We start from the raw sequence: 13,035 nt of genomic DNA on the forward strand, positions 1-13,035 counted from the left end.
GGCCCCGACCCCAGCCGCGCCGCGGGGGGAGCGGCCGGGGTTTGTGGAACCCTCTCCCACGGCCGCGGCCAGAGCGGGAGGCTGAGGGGAAGGAGTGAAAGGAAGAATAACAGCTCCGGCATTTCCCCCTGCGGGAGGGCGCGCAGGTGGCGGGGAGACAATAGGGAGCCCCGCGCCCCCCGCCCCGCACGGCAGGTGCGGCCGCTCCGCATCGCCCCGCAGGCACCCGGGGCCGCGCCTCCTCCCTCCCGCCCCGGGCTCCGCGCACGGCCGGGGGCCGCAGCCCCGCTCCAGCCCCGCAGCAGGGACCGGGGGGCGTCCCGGGAGGTGCTCAGCCCCGGCCCCCTCCTTCCCGCCCCGCTCCGGTGGAGATTTCGTTGATTTTCGGCTGCCCGGGCGGGCCGTTCCCCCGAGCTATCGAAAACCGCTCCCCGCCGCTGCCTTTAGGACCGCTTAGCCTGGGGGTGTCCGGGGGAACGGGCCCAGGACCCTCCAGCGACCCCCGCCTCTCTCTCCTTCCTCTGCCGGGACCCTCTGGCAATTTGGGGAGAATTTCAGAGGCGTCCCGTCTCCTTCCAAGCGCCGCGTAGGGGGTAGGTCACCCGACCCCCGCGCCCGCCCGTCCCCCAGCAGCCGCTCCGGCTGCACGGCGGCTTTGGCGAGGGCCGGGGCTGTCCCCGTCCCCCCGGGCCCGGAGCCCGGAGCCCGGAGCCCCAGCCCCGACGGGGCGCGCAGGTGGTCCCGGCCCCCGAGCCCCGCCGGCTGCCCCGCACGGCTCCGCGGCGGCCAAGGGCCCTTTCTGCCCTTCCCCAGGTCCCTTTCCCCAGGCTCGGCCCTGGCCCCGACACCGAGCTCTCCCCTCCGCTCCCATCCCAAATATTCCCAGGGACGAGGCGTGCCGGCTCTGCACCCGCTCCGCTCCCCGGCCCCCAGCATCCCCCGGCCCGGCAGGGACGCTCGGCCTCCCCCCGCCCCAGCACGGGAGATGAGGCAGGGACCTGGCCCCAATTCAGCCCTTCAGCGAAAACACACAGTGGGGGGAGAAAAGCTGGGGATGGGGCCGCTTCTCTCCGAAACATCTCCTCTGGATGTGCTTTATTTACCTCCTCTTGTCCCAAAGCAGCCCACACCCCTTCCCTCTCTCTCAGCATCTCCAACAATTTATTTTGTCTCATTAAATTTAATTAAGAATAGAGTAGGTGTTCCATATTTAATCAAAAAAAAAAAAAAAAAGCAAAAAAAGGCAAAAAAAAAAAAAAAAAACAGGGGCATAATAACCTCCAAGAGGACTAAAATAAAGAATTGCTATTCAGATGCGGGCAGCCACAGTGCAATTTTTTATTACTCTCTCTTTTTTTTTTTTTTTTTTTTTGCAGTGTCTTTTTAAGAGCATCTAAGCACACACACATAAAAAGCTAGAAGGCATGCATTCCGGAGTTATTCCTATGCATATCCCTGCAATAATTTTCCGCTTTCCTTCGATAAAATTGCCAAATAATAATGAATCATTTCATAAATAATGGGTTTAGAAGCTTATCAGGGCAGGCGGGCCACTGCTGGGGTTTTATCTCTCTCGGCCACATTGCAGTAGTGTTCCGCTCTCCATACTAAATAGGAAACTGGACGTGATGTGGAATTAGAGCCTCCCCAGCTGAAGCCACCCAACACTTACTACAAATATAGCCGCGATGCGTAGGCCACAAAATGGCTCCACTCACTTTTCCCAATGAAAAGCAAATGGTGAGTAGAGAGGAATCCGGCCCTGCAGCGGGCCGGGGCGGCGGGTGCGGCTGCCTGGGGTTTTGGGGGGCTCCGGGGGGCAGCGAGGGGTGCTTGGGGGGCTTCTGCCCCATGTAAGAGGCAGGCGAGGGGGGAAAAAAAACCCCAAAAACCCCCAAAAAACCCAAGTCCTTTCCGCGGTTGGGTTTTAATCTTTTTTTTCTCTTCTTTGATGCGGGGTGGGTGAGGAGAAGACGCTTTCTCTTTTGGAAATGGGGGGTGCGCTCCCCCCCGGGCTGCGGCAGCGGGAGGCGGGTGGGACCGGCCGCGGGGGAGCCGGGGGCCAAGCGCCCGCCGGGCCCGGCTTCCCCCAGCCTCTCCCGGGGCCGGGGGGGGGACCCGGCCCGGCTGGCGGCCGCGGCCCGTTTTCTTGTTCCCGGGGGGGGGTCTCCCCCCATATACCGCGCCCTCCCGCCCCTCCGCTTTGGGTCTGTTTCCCTACAAAAGGCCCACGGGAGAGGTGCGTTTCTGGGCTGGAAATTTCCTGCCGATCCGCGGCTGGAAAACAAAAGGATTTTGCGGAGCAGAAAACAGCGGGCGGGGAATTAATTGCTTCCCCCCCCCTCCATTTTTCTAGAGGAAATCACCCCTAAATGAAGGCAAAATGCTGCGGGTATTTTTGCGGTTTCGTGTATTTCGTTTTTAACGAAAGCGGGACAAGACGCCATCGGGATTATTTCGTTTTTACCGAGGGGAAAACCTTATTTTTCGTGATTTTTCTGGCGGGGGGGGGGGGGGCCGTCCTCCCCTTCCTGTTGCTCCGCGGCGGGGAGCGGGGCCGCGCGTCGGCTGGGGCGGGCAGCGGGCGCACCCCGGCCAGCCCCGCCGGCCCGGCACCTCGGGCGGGAGCGCTGCCGGTAACCGGCCCCTTCAGGAATTAAATGTACCCCTTTCAGAATTAAATTTTCCAGCCGGGCGTGGGAGAAACGCCGCCGCCGCTCTTTGCGAGCCCGTCGGGAGAAAAACAACTCCGTCTCCGGCCCCGTCTGGGATTTCCTCCCGGGGAGACCGGGCTTGCAATGTGTCCAAAAAAACCGCCCAATTCGCACCAAATAGAGGGCGCTTTTTCCCCCCCCCCCCCCTTTTTTTTTTTTCACTCCTTTTTTATCGATTTCTTTTTTTCCACGCCAGGCCATGGCTGCCGTGTGCGAGGCGGTGGGGACGATCCTCCCGGCGGGGCGGGGGGGGGACCCGGGGGTGACCGGCTGTCCCCTAGAACAGGGACCGCCCCAGGGTGCCGTCCCCTCCTTCCCTCTCCCTTGCGCCCCTCTCTCCACTGATCTCTGGCAATCCGGGCCCACGAGATCCACCCTCTCCTCCTTTTCTCCCCCCCCCCCCTTCTCTTCCTCCCAGGATTTAGCAGTTTTATCCCGATGCGGGTGTCCTTCCTCTCTGTAAAGTCGTAAGTACCTTGAGGTGGGAGGAGTAAATTCAGCCTGACACTGAGAGCGCTTTTGTTGAAACAGGAGAGACTTGCGGTGTCCCTACTTAAATATGACACATGTGAGTAATCTCTTCCTATACAATATCGGAATAGGCAATTAGATTTTTTTCTTTCTAGAGGGCTGGTGGGAAGGCAGAGAGCCTGTGCTTTAGGTTGGGTGGGTTTGGGGCTTCCCCCCCCCCCCAAGAGAGATGGTAAGATATGGCCAAAAAACGGGTTTTGTCTCGCAATTCAGCCCAGCAGAAACGAAAAACAAACAAACAAAAAATTACCCAAGGAAAAGGAGCGAGAAGGATGGGGATGAGACCCGGTGCGTGGCAGCTCGCTGCTCCGCGAAGCCCCTTATTTATAGCGGGGGGGAAAAGGAGAAAAAAAACCAAAAAAAACCGGGGGCGGAGGGTGGTGGGAGAAACAGCATGGCGATAGTCGCGATATCGCTCCCTGCCCACGGCGCGAGGTGCCCTGTCGCGACAGTACTCGTTCTGGGGGACAAAGCGCGGCCGGAGGGCTGCTCCGCTGAGCGCCGGGCCCCTTCCTCCTTCCTGCGGCAGCCAATGCGCGGGGGGGCACTGACTCCCTGATGGGCTGCCTTAACCCCCTCTCCCCCAAAAGGTGCCTTCAGGTGTATTTCGCTCTCTTAAAAATAACGGTAAAAAAATAAAAACGGGCGGAGAGGAGGCCGCCGCTGAGGCTGAGGCCGCTGCCGGCAGGCCGGGCCGCGATGGGGCTGGCTCCGGGGGGCGGCCAGCCACAGCCGGGACCCCAAAACGGGGAGCAATCCCCCCCAAGCGGTGGTGGGGAGGGGGCTAAGCCTCCCGCCCAGCCGTAATTTGGCTGCGTAATTAACGCCCAGGCACCGCGGGTGCGGGCCGAGCCCCTCCGGCCGCGGCAGCCGCCCGGGGGGGGCCGCTCGGGCCCCGCTGCGCGGATGCTGAGTTTTGGGGTGGGGGGGTGGGAGTGGGGGTCCGGCCCGGCCACCCCCTGCGCGGTGCGTCGTGCGGGGCCGGGGCGCTGCGCGACGTCACAGCGCCGCACCGTTCTGCGGGGCTCCCTGACGTCACGGCAGGGCCGCTGCATGACGCCACAGAGCCGCACGGCTCGGCGGCGTGGCCCCGCGGACCCCCGGCCCATCTCGCAGCGGTGCCGGGGCGCCCGTCCCGCCGGCGCGCTCCAGCTGATTTGGGGTGATTAGTGCCCCCCCTGCCCTCCCCCCGTTCCCCCCAATTCCTCGCCGGCGAAGCCCCAGTCCCGAAGCGCTCCCCCGCCGTCGGGGCGGTCCCCAGGGCGGGGTCCCCCCCCCCCCCCCCCCAGCCGGGGCCGCCCCTCACCGCTGCCTCTCTCCGCAGGACGATGGACAGGCCGCCCGCCCCGCCGCCCCCCAGTGACCCCCGCGATGCCCGCCCCCCCCGGCGGCACGACTCGGAAGCGGAGAGCACGAGCGAGCCGGAGAGCAGCCGCGGGGGCATGGAGGCGCCGGCGGACCCCCAGCTGCTGCTCAACGGGGCGTCCAAGGAGGCGGGCCGGCCCTCCCCCGGGCCCCCCGCCGCCCCCGTGCCCGTCATCGAGCTGGTGCGCCGGGGGGGCTCCCTGGACATAAAAAGCCGGGAGGCGGCGGGGGAGGCGATGCAGAGAGCGCCGGGCGCCGAGCCGTGCCGCGCCGCCGAGGCCGCCTGCGAGGCCCGCATGGTGCAGCTGAGCCCCCCCGCGCTCCCGCTGCAGCCCCCCGGCAGGGCCATGCTCTACAACCTGGGCCAGCCGCTGGCCACCATCAACAGGTCCGTGCCTCCCCCACCCCACCCGCGACGGGGCTCCCTCGGAGCGGCTCCCCGAGGGGAGCCCCGCTCGGCTGCGGGGCTCGGTGCCGGGGAGGGAGGGGGGCGGCGGCGGCGGCAGCAGCAGCAGCATCCCTTCCTCCGCTCGGGGCTTAGTCATCGAGGGTTTGCATGCAACTTTGCAAAGGAAGAAAGGGGAAAAAAAAAAAAAAGAACCCGAAACGAAAAACTGCCTTTCCTAGGGGGGGGAAAAAAAAAAAAAATCACGGTAGAGATGCCCCGGGCAGAGCAAAGGGGTCCGTCAGTGAAGGCGGTACGTGTCGAGGGCTGGTTTAGACCCTCGGAGCTCCCCGGGACTGTCTGTGCCCCCCGACGAGTCCCGCAAATAAGCGCAAGGGACAGAAAACGCTCCCGCAGGGGCAGAGCAGAGCCCGCGTGTGCGGGGACGGAGCCCCCCGCGCCCCGCTGCCGTCTCCTCTCCTGGGGGAGGCTGCGGTGTGGACCGGGCCCGGGTGGGCGTCCGTGCCCGCCGGCTGGGGGGCAGAAAGCCGCGGGGAGGGGGTGGGTTTTGCCCGGAAGCCGCCAGCCTGGGGGCCCCGCGCCGCTCGCATCCCCCTGCCCACGCAGGGCTGCCGTCCCTCGGTGCGTGTCCCCGGGCGGCCGCGTGTCGTGTCGCCGCACGACCCCGGGCTCGGCTTCGTGAGCCGTGAGCTCCTTCCGAAGTCACGCAGCTGCTCGGCTTCCCCCCGGCCCCGGGCGCTTCCCCCCGCGGGGGCCGGGCCGTGCCGTGCCGTGCCGTGCCGTGCCGGGGGGATGCCGGTGTGTCCTCACGGCCTCTCTGCCTTTCGTTTGCAGCGGGTTTTTCGGCGAACCGGACTCCTTCTCCATGTACGGCAGCAACCGGGTGAAGAGGAGACCCTCTCCCTACGAGATGGAGATCACCGACGGTGAGAGCGCTTCGCCCCTGCGCTGGCTCTTGGGGGGGTTCCCCGTCTGCTGAAGGGGGCAAGTTGCTGCCCGGTGCCACATGCTGGGATTAAAACCCCAAATCGTCAAAGGCGAATACGATGCCTGTGGTGGCAAGGTAGCTCCCCCCGGTAAGGCTCCGTACAGCAGAGCCCAGATCCACCCCGAATAACGACCGGCAGCGCGCTCGGTGGATTTGCTTTCATGCAGCAGAGCAGTTCAGCGTATGGTTAATTACATCCCTGTTCTGCAAATTGCTTAGAGATTAAATCCGAAGGAAGCCACTAAATTTAAGTCCTTGTTGAAGTGCAGGGGCTGGATCAGGGCCACTGCAGCGACTGCTGCGTTGCAAACCCTTTCAGCCAGGAGCCATTCCTAACGCAGACCACGGCCCTGGGCGGAAAGATCCCACCCGCCTTTAAACTGCCTGGAAGCAGAGGGCTAAGCCTGCGCTAAGGTCTGCGGGGTCACAGCGGGATCGTGGCCGGTCCCTTTGCCAGCTTGCCTCCAGCGTGGGCCAGTGTATATCCACGCCATGCTGCAGGCTGCCGTGGAGAAATAGCCCGTGTCTGGTCTTGTGGCAGAGCCTGAGAGCAGATGTGGAGGGTGACAGCCTGGTGTCCCAGCAGAGATCCCAGGTGTGGGGATCCCTGTCAGACCAGCAGGATAATTTCAAAGGCAGGCAGGCAGGCAGCGAGAAGGCAGGGCAGGATCCCGCTGCCTGCTCCCCGGCAGCCGGCGTGGGTTGCGGGAGGCTGCGTGCGGGCGGCAGCGCTGCCCACGCAAAGGGACCTTTGCAAGAACAATTTGCGCGTGGAAGGCTGACACGGTTATCTGCAGTTAACAGCCCGTGCAAAGGAGATCCATCGAAATGCGTTTTCTCTTTAGCGACTGTAAACGCTGTATTTCAATTGCCAGGCAATTATTTGCTGTCTTCCTAGCTAGTTGTCCCTTTCCTTCTACGCGGCTAATCTAAAATCAGACCAAATCGTAATCCACACCACTCTAAAATAATGCGGTACGAAAAGATGGGCTCAGGGCATTATCTGCGTTCATCAGCCCCTCTCTCCCCACTCCCTGCCCTCCTCCGTCTGCCTGGTCCTTTCAGACCGCAGCCCCATGGGGCAGGGGCTGTCTCAGCCCCTGGCACAAGAAGGTTTTTTTGTCTGGGTTTCGATTCAGAGGCTTAGCGGCTACGGCGAGAGTCCATCGAATCACGGTGTCTGACTAAAGCTTTCGACTCGCTATTAAATTAGATATTAAGGATTACAGAGAGATTTGGTTGCAACCAAGTTTCTGGATATGTGCCTGCCAGGTAATGCAGTTTGTTCCAATTGATTGGCTGATGCTTTTTTTAGTTCTAATTGGAGGTCTGAGGAATACTAGTAAAAAGATGAGCTCCCAAAGTTACAAAATATCCTTGCAGATACTTTTTGCAAGGATTGGGCCCGATCCTGCAGGTTCTGGCTCATGTGAATTTCCACGACTAGGCTCAGAATTGGGTTTTTTGGGGGGGGGAAATAGGTACCAGATGATGCTGTCTAAATAGGAGCAATTTGTAGGGACATGCATCCCATGCTGAGGCACCTGTGCTGTGTGCTGGGCTTTGCTCGTCGCTCCGACGGTCACCTGCCGGGTGACACCCGCGGCACACCCGACCGTCGCTCCTGCAGGTCCTCAGCCCTCGGGAGGTGCAGAAGGGCAGGAGAGTCCTGCTGGGTGCTCGGTATTTGGTTTCCTCTGTAAGGAAATGAGCGGTGGGTTTTTTGCAACTGTTTCTTTAGCCATTTTTGGGAAAGTTTGGTGCATTGAATGTCTTCTTAAAAAATACATATAAAAGGAGATAAAAATGTAAAAAGTATCTGCAAGGATACTCTGTAACTTTGGGAGCTCATCTTTTTACTAGTATTCCTCAGACCTCCAATTACAACTAAAAAAAGCATCAGCCAATCAATTGGAACAAAATCCAGGCAAAAATTCTCAGCCGGCTGCTTGAATTAATTATGAGGCAAGTTTCTTTATTTTATAAATGTCTTCTATTATAACACAGCTATGGGGCATTTTAAATTTCTCCATTTCTTGACATATTTTGGTGAAAACCTGATCTCTTTCTAAAAGGTATGTTTAATTTGATTGATGCAGGAATCAAAAATCTGAGTGGTGTCAGAATTTGTGTTATATATTGGAGCTTGGTTTGGGTGCCCCTGGATGAAAATGAACATACCTTTTTTTCTGATTTCAAAATTTTATGAATAGATGCCTTTTAGTCGGCACCTTTCAGTGAATAGAGACGTATATCTGAAGCCTGTGAAGACAGGAATTCTCTTGAGGGGTTTGGTGGTTTTTTGTTTTTGTTTTAAAAATAAACAGTATCCAAGTTTTTTTTCTCATACCCTTATGGGAATAAAAGGTTTTAAGCTACATTTCCTTCTGGATTCCAGGCTGGTTGCTTTGTCTTGTCTGGAAAGAGCATTTAAGTGTTGAGGCTGTTGTATTGTTGTAGCAGGTTGCAGCACTTTCTCCACTGCCTTATTAACAGCGCAGGGCAGGCTGATGGTTTTGAGGTCCCCTTAGTGCCCCCCAGCTTCCCCACGACCCCATGGCACAGCGGGCTGTGCACATTAGGGACAAGAAACCTTCCCCTTCCATGAGCTCTTGCATGTTAGTTCATACAAAGGGCATTAACGTGCTGTTTGGGAGTGGCAAATTGGTGTTATTAAAGCATCAGACTGGGATCTTAGAGGTTGGAGATGAGTTTCTCATTCTGACATCCCCCAGCTTATCCCCAGGGCTCTTCGTGATTTTGGGGGACTCCCTGCTCCTGAGCATGCTGTGGGGAGAAGTGAGTTGTGTGGCTGCTTGCACGCTGGAGAATTCAGTAGCTTTAACCTGGCTGCTTGGGAGTGTGTCCTCATGCAAACCCTGCGGTGGGTGGTATTTTGTGTGATGTGCTGGCCCGAAGGGGCTCAGTTTCCTCGGAAAGGGGGAAAGCATGATGGCGTTTAATCAGCTGGAGTGTGGGATTCCTCTTCTTGCATCATAGCGGGTGGAGGTCAAGGTGCAGCCTGACTAGGATGCCTCAAAAATCAGATCTGTTCGGCTGCTCTGCCACAGTCAAAGCAGCCAAGAGTTTTGCTATATACAAATAATGATGTTTAAATGCTCTTTGGGATGCTGGTTTCACTGAGTGATGGCAGAGCTGCCAGCTTAAAGTGCTCACCATGCCCGGGAGGTAGTATTTAGGCAAGTGTCTCAGAGTGGGGCTACAGGGGAGAGATGGTGTGGATGGGAATATCCACAGGCTATCCTTTGGGGTATGGCTCACTGCTATCTGCAAGTCTTTGCTTCATACTTTGTGATGATTTTCATTGTATGTGATGCTTCCCATCCCATAGGGATGGGAACCCCCATAGGGGTTTCTGCCATGGTCATTCTCCCATAGTTTCATAAGATTGCTGTGTCCTTCCACTGTCAGTGTCTCCTGGAGGTGAGGATAGAAAGGATGGAATAAAAGGTGGTGTCTCCTTAAATGAACTGGTTTCCATGGACCCAAGGACATGCAGTCCTGATTTACAGTGTTGCTACTCCTGTAGTACAGTACTTTTGGGTAGACATGCTTTTGGGTCTCTCCTAGTGCCAAGATAATGTCTCGCTTGTGCCAACAGGAGTTACCCTGATGATCTGAAAGGAGATTTGACGCATTTTGTGCGTCCGTCCTGTGTAACATGACCCATCAGGAATATGGCTGTAAAATTACAGGGATTTAACTGGAGTTCACATGTAACTGAGCCAAATGGACACCTCTAGCAATTTAGAGTCCCTCCTCCAGTTACTGTGAGATAGGGAGTTTTCGCCATGATGTGCAGAGAGAGCAGGCGGTCCTCAGGTCAGCTGTGAAACTGCTTCATCCTCCACCCATGATCAGACTTCCAGCAAGGACACTGTTTTCACTCTCTGGGTCACATTGCTACCTGTCTTCATTGCTATGGGGTGAATCCCGCCACTTCATTTCATAAAAACCACCCAGAGGGCTGGAGGCAATCCTATGGTCTCTATCAGCTCTGGATCCTGCCTACATCAGGGAAGATCTCTGGATCTTAGAGTTGTCAAAGCCTCTGCATAAGCTTTTTTCCTCCTGTCCCAATGGTATGTCCTTAAGACACTTTTGGGATGGAAAATAAAACCATCTTGCAACCTAACCTTTTAATAGGACCTTTGCTGCTGAGATGCCCTAAAAATATAGCAGCCTTCTGCACACGTGTCATGGCCTAAGCCTTCCTCCTTGGAGAGGTAAATTTAGGCATCTCAGGAGACATCTAAAAAGACACAACTCCATTTTTCCCTTCCAGTGGATTGAACAGAAATTACGGCTACCTCAGCTCATCAGGTTAGCTTCCAGCTAGTTGGACACTCCCGGTTCACTGCCTTGCTGATGTCACTAAAATAAATGTGTTAATTTGGGAAATAGTGACCTATTCAGTAAAGTAATAAATTACCTGTTATGCCCTGCTCTTAATGCTGCATGGTTGCAATTACAGGTCCTCATACGAAAGTGGTTCGTCGCATTTTTACCAATAGCCGGGAGAGGTGGAGACAGCAGAACGTCAACGGAGCCTTTGCAGAGCTTCGCAAGCTCATCCCCACCCACCCGCCTGACAAAAAACTGAGCAAGAATGAGATTTTGCGCCTGGCTATGAAATACATCAACTTCCTGGCCAAGCTACTCAACGACCAGGAGGAAGAAGGAAACCAAAGGGGCAAAGTGAACAAAGACTCTGGGATAGTCCAGGAAGACCTCCTGCAGGACATGTTGTCTCCTAACTCTAGCTGTGGAAGTTCTTTAGATGGAGCAGCAAGCCCAGACAGCTTCACGGAAGAGCACGAAACACTAGATTCGAAGCACACGCGAAGCCTGCACCATGCCATTCTCCCTGTAGAAGGCAACACGCAGCGGTGATGACCTTCCGCATCGCTCCTGAAGCACCAAGCGGGGAGGCAAGACCCGAGCGTGCGGATGCTGGAACTTGTGCCCATGGGATTCGTGACTGCCTTTCCCAGGGGGCTTGGGCTCCCCATCCTCCCCAGCCCACGATGGAGCCGCGGGTGCATTGGCCGAGGGCAAGACCAAACCAGATGGACGTTCAGCATTTAGGTACGTGATCGTACAAAGAAGAAAAGCATTGAAGTCATCTTCATTGTACATACTGCTCATGATGTGACTCTGCGGAGGGGCAGGAGACGTGGCCAGCACCTCTCCAGCATTTAGGGGGTTTTCAGACCATTTGATGACCGTCGCTTTTCAAACAGTTGCCCAACTGAGACATGAAACTCCTCTTTCACTGCTGGTGGAGGCCACCAACGCTTTCCAGCTCCATGTGGTGCTGGAGACTGCTGAAACCTGCCAGTGCTGCAGCATTTCTCCAGCCTGTGGCATATACAACTGCAGCAGCAGTTGCAGGAGCTGGGGCCACGTGTTCCTGTTGTCTGAGAGCTTTTGACTGTATCTTTTTAAAGAGGTGAAAAAATACCCCCAGCAAAAGAACTATTAAAAGGATTAAGACTTTTTCTCTCTTTTTTTTTCTTTCCCCCCCCTCTTCTTCCTTTCTCTTCTACCTAACTTTGGATCATTTGGGGTTGTTGTATTTATGACGTGGGATTACTTCTGTTTAACACTGTCATGCAGTATCCACTGAATGAAAAGGTACATAGGTGTTTCCTGCTGCCCTCCCAGACCCTGATTTTTCTGCTGGTAACACTCAGCGGGTGAGCTCCAAGCCTGTTGTGTTCTCCTAGAGTTTTTCCAGCTGTTTCTGTAGGGCCAGAGCTTCTCTCAAGGAAGATGAATTTCCGAATTGGTAAGCCAAAAAAAAAAAAAAAAAAAAAGGCTAGTGAAGCATCCCCTTGGACTGGGGGATTTTTAAATTCAAAAGGCAACAAAAAGGCAAAAGGAGTCGATGATGCATCAACAGTGTGCGTGTACATAGGGTTATAAAAGGGTTTTAATAGTATGCTTTGAATTTTTTGGGTTTATTGTGTGAAAATGGTGGTGCTTCACCTTTGCCAATGCCCGCAGGCTGGACTACAGTGCTGGATTCATTGCGGCGTTAAGAGGGTCCTCACCTGCCCGAGGCTGGTAGGAGGCCACAGCCTCTCCAAATCTTGGGGTGAAGCACTAAAAGCACTAGTGGGATTAGCCTCCATTCCCGAATGCTCGGATTGCTGCAAAATTGATGTCTGGAACTGAGCTGATCCTCTGATCCCTGCTGCCCCCCGGGGAGGGCATTTGGGAAACAGAAAGTCTGGGGAGCAGGAGGCTGCTGCTGCGGTGGCTGGGAGCTGAGGACTGCATCATGCCATCACCGCTGCATCAGGCCCATCTCTCACCCACCACCTGATGTCTGATGGAGCTATTGCCCCAAGCCCATCCTCTCCCTCTGCAGGGATGTCAAGGCACAGAAATCTCTACCATGCTACAATAAAAAAAAACCAAACCAAAAAACAAACCACCCACGAACATCCTTTGGAAAGGAGAAAAATCCTTTGAGTGGACACATCTTCCACCGCACTCCTTCTTTTTCAAGGGTGCCAAGGTACAAGGAAACACAAAGGATTTGGGCGAGTGTCTGCAAGCCCATCCAGATTTAAGTCAGAGCCCCATCATTTCCATCCCCACTTGGTTTTAATGCCTCTTTGTAAATAATAGGTGGGAGGCTGGTGTGTGGGTTGGCATGTTAGGTGGAATTAGTTGCCTGGGAAGGGGTCCCAGCCCAAGCAAGGGTTTCCAGCATAGACACCAAATCCTCTGAAACCACTGACCTCCCCCACCTAAAACTGGGGAAAAGGAGGAAAACTCCTTCCCAGGTCCAGATTGCCTGTACATGGGGGTTTTTACTAAAGGGGGTTACCCACATGGCTGGGCCAGAGAGAGGTGCTGGTGGGTGATGGAGCGATGCTGAGGAAGAGGTTTGGGCTGCTCCTGGTGCCAGGGGCAGGACAGGCGGGTGGTGGGGGCTGGCAGATGGGGGCCCTCCAGGAAGGGTGGGGGGATTCTGTCACACAGGTAAAGCTGTTCTT

The 13,035-nt window shown here is 56.4% G+C and overlaps 1 protein-coding gene and 1 long non-coding RNA gene across 4 annotated transcripts; both read left to right on the plus strand.

Annotated features, from left to right (window-relative positions):
• Positions 1-1,587: 1,587 nt before the first annotated feature.
• Positions 1,588-11,399, plus strand: TAL1 (TAL bHLH transcription factor 1, erythroid differentiation factor). Of its 3 annotated transcripts, XM_075711573.1 has the most exons (5): positions 1,589-1,740; positions 3,133-3,282; positions 4,570-4,998; positions 5,851-5,942; positions 10,500-11,399. In XM_075711573.1, coding segments are annotated over exons 2-5 (942 nt in total). In that variant the 5' UTR covers positions 1,589-1,740; positions 3,133-3,280; the 3' UTR covers positions 10,919-11,399. The 3 variants fall into 3 exon arrangements, with proteins under 3 accessions (XP_075567689.1, XP_075567688.1, XP_075567690.1); XM_075711574.1 differs by lacking the exon at positions 3,133-3,282 and having other exon boundaries at positions 1,588-1,740; XM_075711575.1 differs by lacking the exons at positions 1,589-1,740; positions 3,133-3,282; positions 4,570-4,998 and adding an exon at positions 5,237-5,308.
• A 22-nt stretch (positions 11,400-11,421) lies between these two features.
• On the plus strand, positions 11,422-12,464 carry LOC142593599 (uncharacterized). The gene is made up of 2 exons (XR_012831078.1): positions 11,422-11,816; positions 12,035-12,464. It is a non-coding gene; the product is annotated as an uncharacterized LOC142593599 (long non-coding RNA).
• Positions 12,465-13,035: the final 571 nt, after the last annotated feature.

The sequence above is a fragment of the Pelecanus crispus genome, chromosome 5, assembly GCF_030463565.1.
Source record: "Pelecanus crispus isolate bPelCri1 chromosome 5, bPelCri1.pri, whole genome shotgun sequence".
NCBI classification, from domain to species: Eukaryota; Metazoa; Chordata; class Aves; order Pelecaniformes; family Pelecanidae; genus Pelecanus; species Pelecanus crispus.

Coding starts and splice junctions, on each gene's coding strand:
- TAL1 (XM_075711574.1), top strand. Junction 4,999..5,850: donor CCGCTGGCCACCATCAACAG/GTCCGTGCCTCC, acceptor TTTCGTTTGCAG/CGGGTTTTTCGGCGAACCGG. Junction 5,943..10,499: donor CGAGATGGAGATCACCGACG/GTGAGAGCGCTT, acceptor TTGCAATTACAG/GTCCTCATACGAAAGTGGTT.